Source organism: Zalophus californianus, chromosome 4 (genome assembly GCF_009762305.2).
Source record: "Zalophus californianus isolate mZalCal1 chromosome 4, mZalCal1.pri.v2, whole genome shotgun sequence".
NCBI lineage: Eukaryota > Metazoa > Chordata > Mammalia > Carnivora > Otariidae > Zalophus > Zalophus californianus.
The window spans coordinates 92,499,699-92,519,248 of NC_045598.1; the positions used below are offsets into that span (position 1 = coordinate 92,499,699).

The following is a 19,550-nucleotide window of genomic DNA, read 5'->3' on the forward strand; positions in this document are numbered from 1 at the left end:
ATATAATGGCTGTCACAAATGAAAGGAGTGAAAGATGCCAAGGAGTGGGAGTGATAAGCAGACCGATTCCAGCTAAGAGAGAATTAATTGTGAAAAACTGGGCTATAAGAGGAAGAAGGAAGGAGTGAGTGAAGAAAGCTTTGGCGAAGTTCTCAAAGATCTCGATGTCCATGTATTAACAGGAGCCTATCAGAGCATTTTTAAAAGCTTTATGATCTAGGGGCGCCTGGGTGGCTCAGTCGTTAGGCGTCTGCCTTCGGCTCAGGTCATGATCCCAGGGTCCTGGGATCGAGCCCCGCATCGGGCTCCCTGCTTGGCGGGAAGCCTGCTTCTCCCTTTCCCACTCCCCCTGCTCGTGTTCCCTCTCTCGCTGTGTGTCTCTCTGTCAAATAAATAAATAAAAATCTTAAAAAAAAAAAAAAAAAAGCTTTATGATCTAGTTAAATTGTCCCGGTGGGACAGATACCTTTGGGAGTATTTGTGTTAGCTAGCAGTGTGTAGAAGACAGCGAGAGAGACCTGATGCACTGGCAGAGACAGAAGAAATACTGGTCGATTCAGAGAGAAAAGAAGTGAATTGAGAGTAGGGGAGTGATTATTGTATGTCCCCCTGCATATCGTCTGAAAGGACATTTTTATATGAAGCTGCTTTTTTTTTCCTTAAAGTTGAACATACTGAGTGATCTCAGGGCTGACAGTAAAACCAGAGCTACCTACTCACCTTTTGAGTCGTTTCTTTCCATTTCTGTATTCCTTGAGCACAACCTAGTGTAAAATCCCTTGTAAGATTCTCTTATCACTGTCATCCGTTTTAGTGGTTCTCAGAGTGTGGTCTTCTGAACGGTGGCAGCAGCAACACCTGGGGACTTGTTAGAAATGCTAATTCTTGGGCCCCACCTGAGACCTACTGGGTGGGACTCTCTGGCGGTGGGGCCTAGCCATTTGTATTTTAACAAACCTTCCACGTGATTCTGATGAATGCTGTAGATGCTTGAGTTTGAGAACCAGTGTTCTACAGAGATGGTGTTCCTTACATGCCCTAAAGTATTCTTGCGTTTTTGCCGTGTCTGGTTCCAGTCCACATTGGGACCAAGCGCCTCTGTTAGCTGGGACCCCGAGAGGTGGTGCAAGAGTGGGATCCATAGCTTCTGTTACAGGGACTAATGGCGGAGGATCATCAGGGTGGATGAAGGGGCCAAAACACTGAAAGAGCCACAGCAGTTTCATTCATCTGTTAGACTCTGAAGGAGTAGAGCTGAGAGTGATGTAAAAGGTGACTCCCAATTCCGAGTTTGCTTAACTTAAATGAGAGTCCTTTGGGGAGTGCACTTTGTGGAGTTGGGACCATTGCGGTTTTTCTATCCTTGTTTCTTTCTGTCCTGGCTCTAGCTGCATCCTACACCGATAGCTCTGATGATGAGGTTTCCCCCCGAGAGAAACAGCAAACCAACTCCAAGGGCAGCAGCAATTTCTGTGTGAAGAACATCAAGCAGGCAGAATTTGGACGCCGGGAGATTGAGATTGCAGAGCAAGGTAAAGAAAGGGAGTGGGTAGGGGACCAGAAGCAACCCACTTGCTGGTCATGAGGATCCACAGACAGCTTTACACTTGAAAGCTAACTTGAAAGTCGCCTCGAAAAATTCAGCACTCTGGACTCTTGTATAAGCACATCTCTCTGTGTGCAGCTTGAGCCTCAGGGTTCTGTTCTCCTTGCTTCCTGTTCTCAGCACGTAGTAATGACACAGAGTAGTTTCTGTTTTCCTCCCCCATGACACCATATTTGGAGATCTCCTTGTGGAGTCAGCAAGTCCCGGATCACTACATGGTGGTTAGGTCTGCGGGATTCTACCAGAGCTGCCAATCTCAGAGACCCACATTTCCCAGAAGCAGCAGATGTGGGAGGGTTTTCAGCTAAGGATGTGGTGACCAGGGTCTCTTTGGTCTTTGGTCCTTAGCACCCTCTGCTGGAGCAAGAGTGAAAGTGACTGACAGTCTGTTAGATCTTGGTTTCCCCACCCACCCCACTCCTGATAAGGTCTTTTTACTCTTATTACTTTCACACTGAAGGCGTGCTCTCTACTGGGGGGAAGTACGGAAACCAAACAGACTGACAGAATGGGGTTAGGCACTATAGAAAAAGCAGCAAGTGCTCTTCTGCTGAGGGTGAAGTCTTCCTTCCTGGTTTGATGATTATATAGAGGAGTCCATTAGCCAATGCCATAACCACTTCCCTCTCCTCCCTAGTGAATAATAAGACTTCCCCCTCCATTTTGACCACATGTGAGAATTTACTTCATTCTCCATTCAGTCCTCTGCATAGAAGGCTGAAATGGTGGAGGAAGAGAGACATTTCCAAGTCATTGGATGACAACTCCCCAACTGCCTTTCTGCTGTTGAAGCCGCCAGTCATCATGGAAATTTGCTTAGAGTGTTTCTACCTTATCTTGTAGTATCTCAACAGATCCAGACCACCCCTAGATGTTGCTGGGGCAGAAATTGATAATACTGCTAGTGCAGACCTAGCTCAAATCCTCTGTTCTTTCACAGACATGTCTGCTCTGATTTCACTCAGGAAACGTGCTCAGGGGGAGAAGCCCTTGGCTGGTGCTAAAATAGTGGGCTGTACACACATCACAGCCCAGACAGCGGTGAGTTTGTTGGGAGACACAAGAGGGACTTCAGATGAGGGGAGAAAAGAAATTTGTTTTTTCTTGCTTTTCCTTCCCTATCTATCCAGTCTCCAAATGCTAATGACTATTAGGTGGGACCTCCTATTACACAGGAATGGGGTTTTCTACTCTGTGTGGATAGCTATAACCTATGTTTAACAGACCTGATTCGGGGAGGTCTAGATCTGCAAAAATATGACTGTTAATGAAGATGTTAAGACTTTTAGGAACACATCTTCTGGGTAAAGTTAGATACCAGTAGGCTACCTCGCAGGACCATATCCTCTTGTAACTTCCCAGTGTAGCACTAGTTGCCGCAGAGTTGCTGGGTATTGTCCTCTTGTGTGCCGCTCCTACCTGGCCCTCCTCTATCTCACCCTGTCTTCCTGAATGTCTATCTAGGTGTTGATTGAGACACTCTGTGCCCTGGGGGCTCAGTGCCGCTGGTCTGCTTGCAACATCTACTCCACTCAGAATGAAGTGGCTGCAGCCCTGGCTGAGGCTGGTAAGTTTAGCTTTTTTCACCAACTTTGCCTTAAAATAATTATCTAAATAGAATATTTTGGATCTAAATTGTCTTTACAGTTACACGTATGTCTAGGGGCTGTAAGACATGGAGGGTAGTAAGAATAGCCACAGGAAGAAAATGGGTAATAAAATGAAGGTCCATATCCCTGATGAAATATCATATGGTCATTAAGAATGACCTTTGAAAAGAATTATAAACACATGGGGAGATGCTTAATTCTAATGGTAAGTGAACGAGGAGGAGTATTAAACTGTGTGAGGTATATGAGTTCAGCTGGTCTCTTCTCACCAAAAGCTCATCACTTTTGAGGGAACACAAGAAGTGCCTTCTAGATTGGTAGCTCATTAGATATTGCATTGAAAATACATGGACTACTTATAAGTTTAGTTTAGGTTGAAACGGTTTTTGTTGTAAAAATATTCAGAGGAAAATCACCGTGAAGTTTCTGAAGGACTTACCATGTCCCTGGGATCCTCAGAGAGCAACTTTATAATACTTTTGTTTTCCTTGTTCTTGTGTTTATTGCAGAAAATTTAGGAGTTTCCAGAATAATAATAATAATCCTACTTCACAGGGATAATATTTTACACATTTTTCCTTTTTTCTATTCACTTTTTCACAGAGATAAATAAATCTCAATATACAATTGATAACCTAAAACATAACATTTTCAGAAGGAGTTTTCCATATCACTGAAAACTTCTTGAAAGCATCATTTGTAATAATCACGGCCACGTGATTTTACTTCACTGTTTTACTCACATTGAACATTTCGGTTGTTTCAAGATTCTTGCTAATACAAATAATGTTCTAGTGAACAACTTTATTTTGGTTTCCATTTCATTTTATCTCCTGAGGTAGAGTTCCAAGTATAAAATTGGCCAAAGAGAATAACATTTTAAAATTCCAAAATATTTTTAAAAATAAAAATCTCTTAAATTTGTTACCGATTTCTGAACTACAGGTGCCATTTTGACTTTTTGCCCTTTCGAAGTTGTTTCCGTTCCATCATAGTTTCTGTAGCCTTTTTCTCTTCACATGGATCTCAGGAAGTGGTATTGGGATAGCAAACTCCCAGAAGGAGGAATCAGCTGGTCTGTTCCCATCCTACAGGAGTTGCAGTGTTTGCCTGGAAGGGCGAGTCGGAAGATGACTTCTGGTGGTGTATTGACCGCTGTGTGAACATGGATGGTTGGCAAGCTAACATGGTAATGATGTATATTCATCCTACACTTTGACCATAGATTTGTTTCCCTTTTTTCCCCTCAAAGCATGGTTCCCTAAATATGTTTTGGATGTATGTTCTGATATACTTACTTTGTTGCCAAAGTGTTTGGCTGATACCTGTTCAGAATGGGTCTGAGTACTGAATGGAAAGGTGGGGGAAGGGTAAGACTAAAGTGAACACATGTGGCTCAAACACAGCAGAGTGAAATAGAAAGGAATAATGTGCTTCCTCTTTGGGGTAGAATTCTGGTTTCTCTCCTTCCTGCCCCAGCTCTCCTTTTGCATCCCACGGAGCTATATATTTCAAGACTCTAGACTAAAAACGAGTCTGTGATTAGCCTCATACTCTTCACTATAGCCAAGAACAAACTTAGGAATCCTTTTAACCATTCTACACCAACAGATTTGACTGTGTTTCCACTGTCTAAACCTGCTCTAAGGAGCTCTGAGGAGTGCTCTTCCAAAACATACAGGGCTCTCTTACTAGTACAGAAAGTGGGTTCAAAGTTCCCCCCAGCTCTAGCAGCCTGAATGCCCATAGAAGTCTTCTGGCTGTTCTATAGATCCTGGATGATGGGGGAGACTTAACCCACTGGGTTTATAAGAAGTATCCAAACGTGTTTAAGAAGATCCGAGGCATTGTGGAAGAGAGCGTGACTGGTGTTCACAGGTAACAGATTCTGGAGTAGCTGCCCCTTGTGTCCTTGCCTCAGCAAACTCTCCTGCTCTCCGTTAGGCTCGAGGGCTGTGTTTCAGACTTGTAACTAAATGGGAATACCTTCATTAGATAAAACCTTCTCTGTGTTTACTTCTGAAGAATCCAGGAGATCCTAAAAGGAAGTTATCTCAGGTTCTAGTTCACACATTTTTCTTTCCCACTTATTCCACTGTGAGTCTCAACCAGTGTTGGGAGGTGTAGGAATGAATATATCTGGAAAAACTGTATTCAATATTGTATTATAATTTTATATTTGAAATATGAAAAAAAAATCCTGTTGTAAAACTATACATCATACACACCACAAAAAGTAAAACTGGGCAAAATATTCTTGGCTTGTCAAAAACCCTGAAAGATCTCTCTCTGAAAGAGTGTTTCTCAGTTGGGGGCACACTGCACATGCTCACACATGCACACATAGGGAACCGAAGCAGAGTTATTGATAATCTTTGTTTGTCAGAAGTAGGCATGTTTGATTTTTTTTTAATTGAGAAAATGCTGGTCTAAGGAAATACATCCCCTTTTATGGAAGAGAAGTCCATTTCTTCTGTTGAGAGGGTTTTTTTTTTTTTTTTTTTTTTTCCCCTCTCCAAGAAAAGGGCGGGGGCCCAGGGGGAGAGAAAATGAAAAGAGGTGAGGAGGGATGACAAGGAAATGACCTTGTTTACTAATATCCTTGGGCAGTAAATACAGCTGGGGTGGGCAGCATGGAGCTCGCAGAGAATTAGGCAGATTTCACCAGGTAGTATGTTTTACCAGCTAACTTTGGTTTTGTTTGTTTTTGTGGCTTCTTCTCCCTTTAGGCTGTATCAGCTCTCCAAAGCTGGGAAGCTCTGTGTTCCAGCCATGAATGTCAATGACTCTGTTACCAAACAGAAGTTTGACAACTTGTACTGCTGCCGAGAGTCTATTTTGGATGGGTAGGTTGAAATGTATAGATACTTAAACTTCTAAGGGGACAGGTTTGGGTTGGGTTGCAGTGTTAGTCTGATATCACGCCAGTCTTGTCTCATGGTCTTCCTTTGCCACTAAAGGTTCGTTAGAGGGGTTCATGTCATACTGAGCCCAGCCAGCTACCAGCTGGAGTTCTCGTGGGGCATTGCCTCACACTTTGCTTTTGTGCAGAGGGACTGTGTTTGGGCTAATAATGTTTAAGTTGAGCCCTTATCTGTTTTCCACAGCCTGAAGAGGACCACAGATGTGATGTTTGGTGGGAAACAAGTGGTGGTGTGTGGCTATGGTGAGGTAAATAGCTGGGCCTCAGTGTGTCTTTTTGTAGACTTACTAGAAATGTTGAGTGAAGGAGATCTGTGCTGTCAGTGTGGTCACTGATGTGGGGTTAAAATATGCTTTGAGATAATGGATCTCAATAACAAAAGTGCTTTATTCAGATTTATGAATAGAGAAATACAAAATCAATTGAGTTCTCAGATCTCACCACACTATTTTGTGGAATGGCATGTTGGCATCATCCACCCTTTCCCCCACCGTAACAGTTACCTTTTATGAGACTTACTTCAAGTGAATATGTAGCATTTTAGCCACATAAGTGACTTGGTATTAGAGCGAAGGGTGGGATCCGAAGTGGTATGTAGTTATCTCAAACCTAGACTAGGTGAAGGAGATTGTGTTGTCATCAGTGACCCATGATGGTTCCTGAACTACTGGGCTATCCTTGAGTTAGATGCATCTCAAATGGGAGTTAATGAGGTTTTTCTGGAATAAGCTATGAGAAGTTACAATTGCTCTTCCTTGGTCTTGTTTTCCTAATGGTAACACTTATTTGATCTCCGCATTTCTTTTACCATCCCAAGCCCCAGCCCTTGCTATGAAATATGAATGTCTGCTAAATCACCTCTCTGACTGAGGGTTACAGCATAATCTGGATCTGTTTAAGCTCTGCTTGGTTTGGAGCATCCCTGCAAGGGCTCACTAGAGGATTGGTGATTTCAGGGTGGTTAATTCCCATCTCCCGAAGAGCCTACCTGCCCTAGTACCCGTGCCTTAATGGACCTGACACCCCTACTTCTTTCTTCTGCTCTGCAGGTGGGGAAGGGCTGCTGTGCTGCTCTCAAGGCCCTTGGAGCCATTGTCTACATCACAGAAATCGACCCCATCTGTGCTCTGCAGGCCTGGTAAGATTGTGTTTCTGAGAGTTTACGATTGATTATATTAATCATTCCTTGCAGGAATCTCTCAAAGGAAGAGAAAGCTATGAGGATGGCTCTGTTCCCTCCACTGTAACCCCAGGGCACGCCTAGAGCTTCTTGGCATTCCCCTTCCTGAATGGAATCTCGGATAGTCCGAGAGGCCAGTGTGTAGTGTAGCACAGCTTGTCACTTACTCCTGTAAGGTAGCACTGGACCTGACTTCAGAAGGGAATTTAGCAAGTCTCATTTTGTGACCAGCTTCTGTCCCACAGTCTCCTTGCTTTGCTCATCTTGTTCCTTCCTTTTCTTCCAGCATGGATGGGTTCAGGGTGGTAAAGCTAAATGAAGTCATCCGGCAAGTTGATGTCGTAATAACTTGCACGGGTAAGTATCAGTGCTTTGGTGTACGTGGAGGACTGGTAACTCTCAGGCCAAACCTTGAAAGTGGTCTGACTTTCAGATAAAGTAGGTGAGACCTTGTGCTTGGTGGAAAAGTCCCAGAACCAGAATAAGCTATCAGAACCTTAACATGTTTTCCAGAACCAAGAGCCTTTTCACCTGATGGTTGTTTATACTGTTGAATCTTAAAACCAGATCACTGAGCCTAAAGAGCTGTTACGCAGTGTACTCGTTTCTCACAAAGGTTGCATGCCCTTTAATGCAGCAGACCTCCTCTTTCCCATGTTCTCACTGGAAGCCAGTCGATACCTTTGTTCCCCAGCATCTTTCCTCGGCTATTCTTGTTTACCTTTAGGAAATAAGAATGTAGTGACACGGGAGCATTTGGACCGCATGAAAAACAGCTGTATCGTATGCAATATGGGCCACTCCAACACGGAAATTGATGTGGTAAGTTTTCCCTCGTTGATTTGCTGCAGGGCCTTTTTCCCCTCCTGTGATAGCCACCGTCAACTGTGCCGTCTTCCTTTCAGACCAGCCTGCGCACTCCAGAGCTGACATGGGAGCGCGTGCGTTCTCAGGTGGACCATGTCATCTGGCCAGATGGCAAACGTGTCGTCCTCCTGGCAGAGGTACGCACACGGGAGGGCAGTGTCGTTAGATCCATGGCGGAGGGGGGAGGTGGGGAAAAAGCATTAGGCCCACGTTTCCCTGAACTCCATCTTTGGATAGACATATAGTTCTTAAACTTTCTGGTCCCTAAAGTAGAACCACTCAAAAAACAAAAAATCTACCTTTTTCCAAGTAACACACTATTTCTTTACCCCAGCGGCTGCTTTAGCTTGTCATACTCACATGGGCTTACAGGAAATAAGATACAATCTAGAGTCCTGATCTGGAACTGTAATTCTTTTTCTACCAACTGAGTCCTGTCCTGCATTTGCTTTGCTTGTATGACACTGGAATCAGACGGAGGGGGGAGCACAGCTCATCCCAGGGCTCTCTTACCTTTTCAGGGTCGTCTGCTCAACCTGAGCTGCTCCACAGTTCCCACCTTTGTTCTGTCCATCACAGCTACAACACAGGTATGTGACCAAATGCCTGCTTCTCCTGCCCTGATATTAGTGGAACCGGGCCTTGGTCAGAGTTCAGTGAGACTGTGCCCTGCTATGTTCTTTTCAACTGGTTTCAGGTCACGGGTGTTCAAGATGGGCCTTCTTGAGTGTAGAAAAGAGTAGTCAGTCAAGCAGAGTCAGTGTTGTGTCCCTTTGAGTTGGCTGTGTTAGTTGAGAATGTAGGGTTCCAGCTTAGTTGTATTTAGTCTGCTCTTTTATTAGGAACTAAACAATAGCAGCAGCAAATTCTCTTACGATGTGTGGTGGTGTTTATTGCAGGCCAAGCCCTGGGAGCTGTCCCTATGATAGATCACTATAGTACCTACCCCAAGACCCTGTTAGATCTAGTTTTATTTTTATGTCCCTGTCTAAGAAGGGTTTTTGTGTCTTCTGATCCTCTTTTCCCAACCTAGGCTTTGGCACTGATAGAACTCTATAATGCACCCGAGGGACGATACAAACAAGACGTATACCTGCTTCCTAAGAAAATGGGTGAGCGAGAAACAGTAGGAACCTGTATTGATCCCCAGTCTTTTGCATGATTTGGTAAAATGATTATCATTGAAATGAAAGTATTGGATTTAGAGTCAAGAGTTCTAATCTGCATCCTAGCATTTCGTGGTTTCTGGACCTCAGGACAAATTCTAATGAGCCTCAGTATCTTTATCAATAATGTGAGAGTAATATTTACATACATTGCAGAATTGTAGTAAGAATTAGAGCTAATGAGTAAACGTGCTTAGCACAGTGGATTAGGGTAGATACTCTTATTCTTAGTAGCCATATGGAGTTTAGTAAACTTCCCACCACCAGTGACTACAGCCTGGGACCGAGACGAGAGAAACAGAAACAGATCTAGGTTTTATCATCCATCCTCTGTCTATAAATATGCAAACTCCTGATATTCTGGGGGACAGCTGTGTTTTGTTCCTGTGGCGTAATACATCATCTCTGGTTCTTTCCCTTTTTGAATAGTGGCACCCACCTCCCATCTATAATTGGTCAGCCCCTGACCCCTTAATTAAAGCTGAAAGACTTCTCACTCTCATCTCCTCCAACAGCTTACCTCAGATTATTGTTGTTTTTTTCTTTAATTCATACTCATAAAAGTAAAACCCAGGAAGTATCTATGAAAGAGTAATAAATTTGTACCAGCTGCCTTAGAAATCCATGAACCTAAGATTTGAGGTCTTTATGGATGTTATTCTAAATAAATCTTTTTTTCTAATTTGTTTTTATTGTTATGTTAATCACCATACATTACATCATTAGTTTTTGATGTACTGTTCCATGATTCATTGTTTGTGCATAAAACCCAGTGCTCCACGCAGAACTGTGCCCTCTTTAATACCCATCACCAGCCTAACCCATCCCCCCTAAATAAATCTTAATGACACAAAGCTCTTTTGAGCTATTGGTGTCTACTTTGTTTCATAGTTTGTAATTCATTTAAGGAAGTTGCTGCAGGAAGGTGAGAGTCATACATAGCATGTTGGCCACTGGGGTAAAGCCATAAGCTTGGCTGGAGAATGATGGGGAGGTACAAGTCCACCTCATTTTGTCACCCTGGCAGATGGCTTTCTACATGCATTCTGCTTGTACAGAGAGAAGTACCCTGCCAGAGGGGCAACTTTGAGGGTTCTTTAAGCAATTATTTCGAGTTATAGATGCTTTCACAGTTATTCCATTCCTTGTCCTTTTTCTCGAAAAGCTTCGGAGGAAAATAGGGGGAGGTTGTGCCCTGAGAGGCAGATTGAAATGGAGTCTGCTCCCCTGCCACTGTGTTCTTCCTAGATGAGTACGTGGCCAGCTTGCACCTGCCATCATTTGATGCCCACCTGACAGAGCTGACAGATGACCAAGCAAAATATCTGGGACTCAACAAAAATGGGCCATTCAAACCCAATTATTACAGGTAACTTGGGGGGAAAACAAGTGAGAAGCTCTTTTACCCAATATTAAACAAGTATGCTAGCCAGCTTTCTTAAATAAAGTGGTGTGCCTGATTTTGAAGAGTACAAGAAATCTTCTCCAGACTAACAAGATAGGCAGAGAAATTGTATATCTAGTAATAGATGTAAAGGAGTAAGGGTTTTCTAGAATTCTGAAGCTTGGGCCTCACCCCCAGAGATTCTGATACAATTGGTCTGGCATGGGCCCAGACTTACTTTGTAAAAGCTCCCTAGATTAATGTATAGGCCGGGTTGAAAACCACTGGTTTATATTATTAGGAAGCAGGAAATGAAACCAGAGATGTCATTGCCAGAAACCCTGTGGAAGCACAGGGAAGAATGATCCGTGGGGAATGGCTGTAGGGAACCCCAACTGGGGCTGGGGAGGGATCCTGGGGAGTGTCCTCTGTTTCTGATTTTTCTCTGTGGGATCTCTCATGTGGAAGACCCAAGTGCTAACCAACCAGTCTCTTTCTTTACAGATACTAATGGACCATATTACCAAGGACCAGTCCACATGAACCACACAACTCTAAAAAGAAATCTTTTTTAAGATAACTTTTATTTTCTTCTTACTCCTTTCCTGTTGATTTTTTTTTCTATAATTTCTTCTTTTCTTTTTTTTTTTCATCTCATTGTCCAAGTTCTGCAGACCACACAGGAACTTGCTTCATGGCTCTTTAGATGAAACTGAGGTTCAAGGTTCCTCACCCTAGTCACTAAAGAAGGATTTTACTCTCCCAGCCCAGAAAGGTGATTCTTTCTTTCCCATTTCTGGGGACTTTAGTCTTAATTGGGTACCTTATTAACAGGAAATGCTAAGGTACCTTCTTTGTTGAACAATCTGCAATGTCTAAATTGCCTTAAAAGAGCCCATTTCTTAGCTGCTGAAATCAGTGCTCTTCACTTTGTCAGAGGAGCAGGGATGGTACCCACTAGCCAGGTAGGTTAGATGTTAGGTGGCGCATGCTCATTTCTCCAGGTGTTCCAAGCCCTGTTTCTTGTGTGAAGGTGGTGTGTCCGGTTCAGAGATGTGTACTGTTAAGATCCAGTTGGTCCACTTGGATTTAGTACAGCCCTTCCTCCACTCCCACCAGACCTTCTCATTTTTCGAGTTTTTAACCAGACTGCACTCTACTAAGTTTAATTTTGTCCCCTAGCATTGATTTCCGTTGTACAAAAAAGGAAAAAAAAAAAGTAAGAAAAATGTTTAGTGTTAACACTGAGGAACTGCTTGGGTGATTAGTTGTTACCGGTTTCTCTTTTGAACCTTTGGAGCTGAGAGTGCAGAATTGAGTCTGGAGAAATGCTGGCCTCAAACTCATCATAAGTCCCTCTGTCTCTAGCCCATAATGTATAGCATCAGTGAACTGGGGCCATAATGGCAAGTTCTGTCAGCTCTGCCCCATATAGCTTGTGCTGAAGGCGAATTTCTTGAGCCATTATTCAGTCTAAAACACTGAGCTCTATCTTTAGGATTTATCCTTTAAGAGCAAATTTCTGGTCAGCTGTGCTTCTGCAACCTAAAATATTTAAAGGGAGGTAGATGTGGATGAGAGGAGAAGAGTAAATTGGGCAGGGTGAGGGAAATGTAGTTCCGTATAACTGGTCTGGGACTTTCGGCCCCATGTATAACGTTAGTTTTACAGAAGTGGTACCTCTTTTAATTGACATGTGTCACAAAAAGTTTATGAACCAAGATCTTAAAGGGCAGTTTGTGCACAGAGAAGGTAATCAGTGCGTCCTGGCTCATGCTCGGAAAGAATCCCTAGAAAGGCCCTCAAAGATTGGAGAGGTGTATTCCCATGCCATGCACCCTGCTTACCAGCATTTCTGCATGGTCCGGTGAGCTTTATGCTCATGAGCTTTAAGTATGTAATTATGCAGGATTCTAAATCCTCAACTTGTTCTAGCTGGCGATCCTTCAAAGTTGGGTCAGGCATTAGTGCTAGGTACTAGCAATGTTCATTTCTCTGTTGCCATCGATCGGAGAGACAAGACGTTAAAAACAGTAATATAAGAAAGGAAAGCTTTCACTCTGCAGCCTTCTAGCAGAGTCTTGCCAAAACATTTTTCCTTTTCCTCTCCTGGTTCTCCCCCACCCAGCCCCTTCCTGCTCCTTTTCAGTGTGACCATGCTTTCTTCTCTGTAGATGCTAACAGTTCAGGCCCTTTTCCCCAGGGCGCTGAACCAGCCAATCAGAACACCCCATCCTTGAGGGGCAGTAACCTGGCCAACAGTGGTATCCGTCGTGTCAGCTCTGCTGGAGGCGAGGGGCCCAGGTCCCGCTGCCCTCTGGCCTGCCCCCTGCTCCCAATCTATTACTGTGTCCATAGGAATAATAGGTAAGGGCTCCATCTCTGTCAAGCCATGTAACAAAGGACACTGTGGGAAAATGTCTGGCATCAGAGGGAGCGTGTGGAGAGCAACTCGGGAAGAACAAGTTTATTTTGTATTGAATGATTTTTAATGAATGCAATATTAATCCTTGCAGATGAGCAATAATCATTAAAGTCAATTAAAACGATAAGACCTTATTGGGATTCTGTGTCATTCTTGCCTGAACAGCAGAACGTCATTAGAACTTCTCTTCTAGGGCGGGATAAGTCACAGGTCAGTGAGCAGTCCCTCACAGAGATTTGCTGAGGACCTGATATGGAGAGGAGCAGGCTGGATGCAGAGTTCTGCAGGACTGTCTTAAGGTGTGTTTGCTCTGTGCCAAAGCACTTGCACTCAAAACTCCTTCAAGAAGCCAATCTGTGAGGTGCCTGGTTGGCTCAGTTGGTGGAATGTGCAGTTCTTGTCCTTGGGGTTGTGAGTTTGAGCCCTTTGTTGGGTGTGGAGATTACTTAAAATCTAAAAAAAAAAACAACTGCTTAAACTTCGGGGCCCCTCACTTACATAGTCCCCCTTCAATACCCTATACCTAATTCTTTTCCTTAAAGAATGTCTCCGGGGCGCCTGGGCAGCTCAGTCAGTTAAGCGACTGACTCTTGGTTTCAGCCGAGGTCATGGTCTCAAGAGTCATGAGATCGAGCCCCGCGTTGGGGGGCTTATTAACGGCATCTTATTACGGAGTCTTCTTGAGACTCTCTTCCTCTGTCCCTTCCCCCTGCTCGCTTGCTTTCTCTCAAATAAATCTTAAAAAAAAAAAAAAAAGAATGTCTCCCAAAATTAGGAAAGCTTCAGCCCCTCCCACACCTGTATCCAACTCTGGAGTTGTCTCTGTGTCTTTTGATGTAACAATGTATCTATTAATATTAAAAAGTAATACCTTTTCTTTTTTGTTAAATTGGTCCCAAACAATGTTGATGATTTCTATGCAGACTGGTCAAATGAGTGTTTTTCATGCTGGGAGGCTTTATCCATGCACATAAATCCAAATTTAAGATAAACTTCATATTGCCTAAAAAGAGATTTAAACTTTCAACTGTTTTGTAAGTCTCTTTTATAACTTTTGAGATTATAAAGTTGCCTATTGTGGGAAAATATCTTAATATATTTGAATATAAAGAATTTAAATGAACTGTTGACCTTATAGTTTCATAAAATTGATTCTTTGAAATTTTTTTTTTTTATTGCCTATTACGTGCCAAGGTCTGTTTTAGATATTGAGACATACATCAGTGAGAATCCAATTTCTCCCTTTGTGGAGTTTACATAAAATTCCAACAAGTCTCAGATTCCTCTTCCCCTTTTTCCTTCACCCACAATTCTGCAATTCAGTAGGGCAGAGCAAGCTAGGCATCCGCATGGATTTGTAGCCTGATATGTGGATGTGGGAGCTGGGGGCGAGGCCCAGTGCGGGGAGTCATCCTAAGTGGGATGAGGAGGGCAATGGGATTGGGTAAGAACAGGGGACTTGATCAAATAAGCAAAAATATTAAGGATAATGGAAGTCAGCTTTCTCATTTTCAGAGAAGGTGTTCCAAACTGGAAAGAGGAAAAGACTAGAATGAACTCTGGTGTTGTGTTTGAACAGGAGGTATTGCTGTGAATTCATGAATTTCAACATAAATACAGGAATGTGTGTGCGCGAGTGTGCGTGCACAAACATTCTCTAGCTCTAAGCCTTGCAGCAGTCTCCTTCCCCTGATGCAGTGCACACATCAAGCATCCAGATTCAGGCATTACATTCTCCACTTAAAGGAGCCAGGACCATTTGGAGAAAGGCTGATTTCCATGGATGGGCAGGAATAGCACAAGATGAACCAGAAAGAAAGGAAGTAGTCAAAAAGTGATGGGGGCATGTCAAAAGGACACACAAGCCAGCTTTGAAGGGATTTAGACTGGGCAAATAGACAATCTGACATCAAAATAATGGCTTACAAACCATTAAAATGAAATAGGAAACTATGAGTCTACACTGATATGAATGAATGAATGGAGAAATAAGAAATTGGATACGTACATAGTTTCAAAGTACCTCCCCATAAAATACTTAAGTACAATGGGAGAAAGTAGTTTTAAAGTGGGGAAGCTGGCAGACCACCTTAACTGAACACGATGAAAATAACGGGGAGGATTCTAAATCTCCACCCCTGGGATGCATTGAGAAGGGCACAGCATCCCTTCTGTAATATTTCTGCCAAAGACGCAAAACCCAAATGGAATCACGAGGAGACAGACAAATCCAAATTGTTTTACCAAATTACTTGCCTGTAGTCAGTCTTCAAAAGTGCCAAGGTCACCAAAGTCAAAGAATGACCAAAGAACTGCAGAGACTAATGAAACAACTAAATAAACTGAACTGGACCGGGCGCCTGGGTGGTTCAGATGGTTAAGCGTCTGCCTTCGGCTCAGGTCATGATCCCAGGGTCCTGGGATTGAGTCCTGCATTGGGCTTCCTGCTCAGTGGGGAGCCTGCTTCTCCCTCTGCCTCTCTCTCTCTCTCTCTCTGTCTCATGAATAAATAAATAAAATCTTTAAAAAAAAGAAAAAATAAACTGAACTGGATCATTTTATTGTAAACATTACTGGGACAACCGGTGAAACTGAACGGAGGCCAAGGACTAGGTGGTGGGAACAGCGGTGTTAATTTCCTGATGTGAATGGCTGAACTGTTGTTCTATAGAGTGTCCTTGCTTGGAGGAAATAAGCACTCAAATATTAGGGGGTGATGTGTCATCAGGTCAATGATTCACTCTTGGACGGGCTAGGAAAAGATTATTTGTAATGTACTTGCTATTCTGTAAGTTTTATTGCGAAGTCAAAGAATTTTAATGAGAGTTCAAAGACCAAAAAAAAAAAAAATCAGACTTTAGTTTCATCAATTGAGAAAAATTGTTTAAATCTATTGGCTCTATTTAGGAACATCTTAGACCAGATGATAAAGGTTAAGCCTCCTGGGTTAGCAAAGGAAAAGAAATCAACAGAAAAACTATTTTACCTGCCTACACAAAACCGTATTTCACTGACAAATCCCAATGAAAGTAATAACACAGACCCGGATGGATCAACAGAAAGGTGGACATTCCTGTGTGGGTGCACTGTGGTGTAACCACTCAAGAGTGCTCCCTGAACAAAGTCTTAGCTGCCAAGTAACTTCCGAATGTGGGAAATTTCAGAGAAATTTGCGAATTTTGAGAGAACTTAGAGCAAGAATTGACATCAGTACTTACCTGCTAACTGGGTGCAAAACTCTGGGTTAGAGCAGGAGTCAGTAAGCGATAGCCTTCCCATGAGCCCAATCTGGCCCATTGCCTGTGTTAGCACAGCTCACAAGCTAAAGAATGATTTTCACATTTTTAAATGTTTTTTTTAAATCGTGACTGAGGGGCACCTGGGTGGCCCAGTCGGTTAAGCGTCTGCCTTCGGCTCAGATCGTGGTCCCAGGGTCCTGGAATCGAGCCCCAGCATCGGGCTCCCTGCTCAGCGGGGAGCCTGCTTCCCCCTCTGCCTGCCGCTCCCTCCGCTTGTGCTCTTTCTCTCTGACAAAATCTTTAAATTGTGACTGATACTTTGTGACACATGAAAATTACATAAAATTCAAACTTCAGTGTCCATGAATGAAATTTTATACACAGCCACACTTATTTATATAATGTCTATGACTCCTTTCATGCCACGATGAGTTAAGTAGGTGCAACCAAATAGCTCACAAAGTGCAAAATATTTACTGGCCTTTTATGGAACAAGTTTGCTGACCACAGGCATAAAGGTTGTGTTAGGTGTAAAGGGAAAGATGTGTTGAAAGGCATTTCATTTGCATTCTATTAGGTAAGAAGAGGGAGTCTGAGAGCAGAAGCTGAGAGAATGAAAGCACTGGAAAGTAAAGGATGTTGAACAGAGTATTCTAGTTCAGGTAGCAGATGCTCAATCCATCTGCATCCTGGCCAGGAGTCCCTCTGGTACAAGGAAATCTCAGCAAACCGATAAAGCAACTTAAAATTTACTTGGGGAAGATAATTTGATTCCAGTCTAGAGTGTGTGACTGAGTAATTAATTTAGACTTAGTAATCAGTTTTAAATTGCAACCATTTCTCTATATATGGTATTGGAAACTATCCGGAACTTTTAATAGTATTATTTTGTTTGTGTTTGGTTTGCCAAATAAAGTACTCCAAAAAGGAAATCGAATATATTAAATACATAAATACAATAAATGCAATAGGAAATGTTTAAAGGTGTTTAAGTTTATAAATTGGATATTCAAATTTCCCTTAATTAAAGTAATTAACATTTGCTAGATTTATAAATATAAGATCTAGAAGCCAAACTTTAAAAAGCTTGTTTTTGTCACTTTAGTAAATTGAATATTAATTTTTTTTGACTGAAGTGATGTCTTCTCTGCCCATACAGCAGCACTTGAAGATATTTTAAAATGTCCTCTAAAAATTTTTCTTCTGAACTGTGGGCCAGGGGATACAAGTCTCTGATGGTGGGGCTTTTCCCCCTCATCCCGTCGTCCCGTGGCGTGGTTCTCCACTGCAACCACCAGAGGGCGAGTTTTCTCACATTGTCTGGTTATCACACACGGTCTCTGGCTGGCAAATGATAATGACATGTAGCTCCACAATCCCGTCTCTGAAACCCCTGTGTTTTGAAGTTGAGAGTATTACAGATTTTTAGGAAATACACAAATACACAGTATATCATGTAATACCTATTGGTGTGGGGCAGCATTCCATAAGCAAATGTGTTGATATTTCTTCAATTAAATTTTAATATTCAGGGCGCCTGGGTGGCTCAGATGGTTGAGCATCTGCCTTCGGCTCAGGTGACGATCCCGGGGTCTTGGGATCGAGTCTCGCATCGGGCTCCCTGCTCCTTGGGAGCCTGCTTCTTCCTCTGCTTCTCTCTCTCTTTCTCCCTCTGTCTCTCATGAATAAATAAAATCTTAAAAATATATATATATTTAAAAAAATAAATTTTAATATTCACAGACTAAGGGATAAAGACTATCAATAGCCTCCCATCAGTTCAGATCAGGTTTTGCTGCCAAATTGATTTGTGCCAAACTTCAGGGAAAAACTTTTTTAAAAAGATTTATTTATTTGTCAGAGAGAGCGAGAACACGCGAACAGGGGGAATGGCAGGCAGAGGGAGAAGCAGGCTCCCCGCTGAGCAGGGAGCCCGATGCAGGGCTCGATCCCAAGACCCTGGGATCATGACCTGAGCTGAAGGCAGACGCTTAACCGACCGAGCACCCAGGCGTCCCAGGGAAAAACTTTTTGATTTTTAGAATTTTTAAAAAATTTTGGAGTTGTGAATAATGGTCTGTGGCTCTGGAATATTAAGAGTAACACAGTGTTGTAACTGGCTCTATTCTAAAAGCTTTCCGCAATTAGCTAACTCGATCTTCACAATAACCCCATAAGACAGGTACTACTAATCTCCCCATTGTACAGATGGGGAAGTTGAGACGGGGGGGGGGTGAAGTAACTTGCCCAACGGTACACAACTCCTAAATTGGTGGAGCTGGGATTAACCCAGACATTCTGGCTCCTGGGTCCACGCTTAACAAACACTAGGCAATATGGCTTGTAGGAAAGAGCCTCAAACCAGGTTTCTAGTATGAGTCACATATGGGGCTGGTTAAAAATATAAATTCCCAATCCTGTCCCAGACGCACTGAAACAAACTCAGAGCCAAGAGGAAATCAAATACCTCGAGTCCTAGTGCACTTGATAGGTAGACCGAGGATTTAACCTCCAGTCTTTATGGCTCCCCGTGGCCTTTCTTCTGAGTTCCCTTGAAGCTCCCAAAAGGGTATTTTGAAGCAGTTTCTCTATGGTTCTCATTTCTTAGCAAAGATCCTTTCAGCAGAAGAAACGGCATGGGCATGAAGCCCCACACTGCAGATGCTGTGACTTGGCAGATGCTTCCTGCATAGCAAGCCCTGACCACCTAGGGAACCTGCTGCCTCCGGGTGCACAGAACTCTTGCTTCCCAGAGCCAGAGCCAAGCTGGGTCAAAGTCACCCACTCTCCGGGCCTCACAGATCCCCTGATGACCCGTTGGGCCCTTGTGCTCTGCATTGGGTTGTTCAATCACAAAAGTTCACACACATATTCATTACCAACCCCACTATTTTCGTGCACAAACACCAAACGAAAGGTGCATTCTCTTCAATGATTCTCTTGCCTTTGTATTTCTATCTGGGCAAAGTACTTCTGAAGGGCCACTTAGAGGTGTCTTCCCGTCAGGGAAAGCATAATGAGGAGCTTGAACTGGATAAATATGAGCATGATGCTTTCCTGAAGGTCAACACAGCCTTTTCTGAGGGGCACTAGCTCTTACCGCTTGCTTTCAGGCAAATCTGTCTACAGAGGGGAAAGCTGTGTGTGAAT

The 19,550-nt window shown here is 43.1% G+C and overlaps 1 protein-coding gene across 4 annotated transcripts in view; it reads left to right on the forward strand.

Annotated features, from left to right (window-relative positions):
- The window catches only part of AHCYL1 (adenosylhomocysteinase like 1), a 39,220-nt gene extending 25,170 nt beyond the window's left edge, over window positions 1-14,050 (forward strand). For 3 of the 4 annotated variants that reach the window (XM_027608516.1, XM_027608546.1, XM_027608535.2), the window contains exons 3-17: window positions 1,389-1,532; window positions 2,547-2,647; window positions 3,071-3,173; window positions 4,311-4,405; window positions 4,988-5,094; window positions 5,946-6,062; window positions 6,324-6,387; window positions 7,189-7,277; window positions 7,606-7,676; window positions 8,047-8,141; window positions 8,225-8,323; window positions 8,708-8,776; window positions 9,220-9,298; window positions 10,601-10,721; window positions 11,241-14,050. In XM_027608516.1, coding sequence (XP_027464317.1) covers window positions 1,389-1,532; window positions 2,547-2,647; window positions 3,071-3,173; window positions 4,311-4,405; window positions 4,988-5,094; window positions 5,946-6,062; window positions 6,324-6,387; window positions 7,189-7,277; window positions 7,606-7,676; window positions 8,047-8,141; window positions 8,225-8,323; window positions 8,708-8,776; window positions 9,220-9,298; window positions 10,601-10,721; window positions 11,241-11,247 — 1,361 coding nt within the window. In that variant the 3' untranslated portion in view covers window positions 11,248-14,050. Of the gene's footprint in view, window positions 1-1,388; window positions 1,533-2,546; window positions 2,648-3,070; window positions 3,174-4,310; window positions 4,406-4,987; window positions 5,095-5,945; window positions 6,063-6,323; window positions 6,388-7,188; window positions 7,278-7,605; window positions 7,677-8,046; window positions 8,142-8,224; window positions 8,324-8,707; window positions 8,777-9,219; window positions 9,299-10,600; window positions 10,726-11,240 lie in introns of those variants that run through there. The other variant, XM_027608526.1, reaches the window with a different exon arrangement.
- Window positions 14,051-19,550: the final 5,500 nt, after the last annotated feature.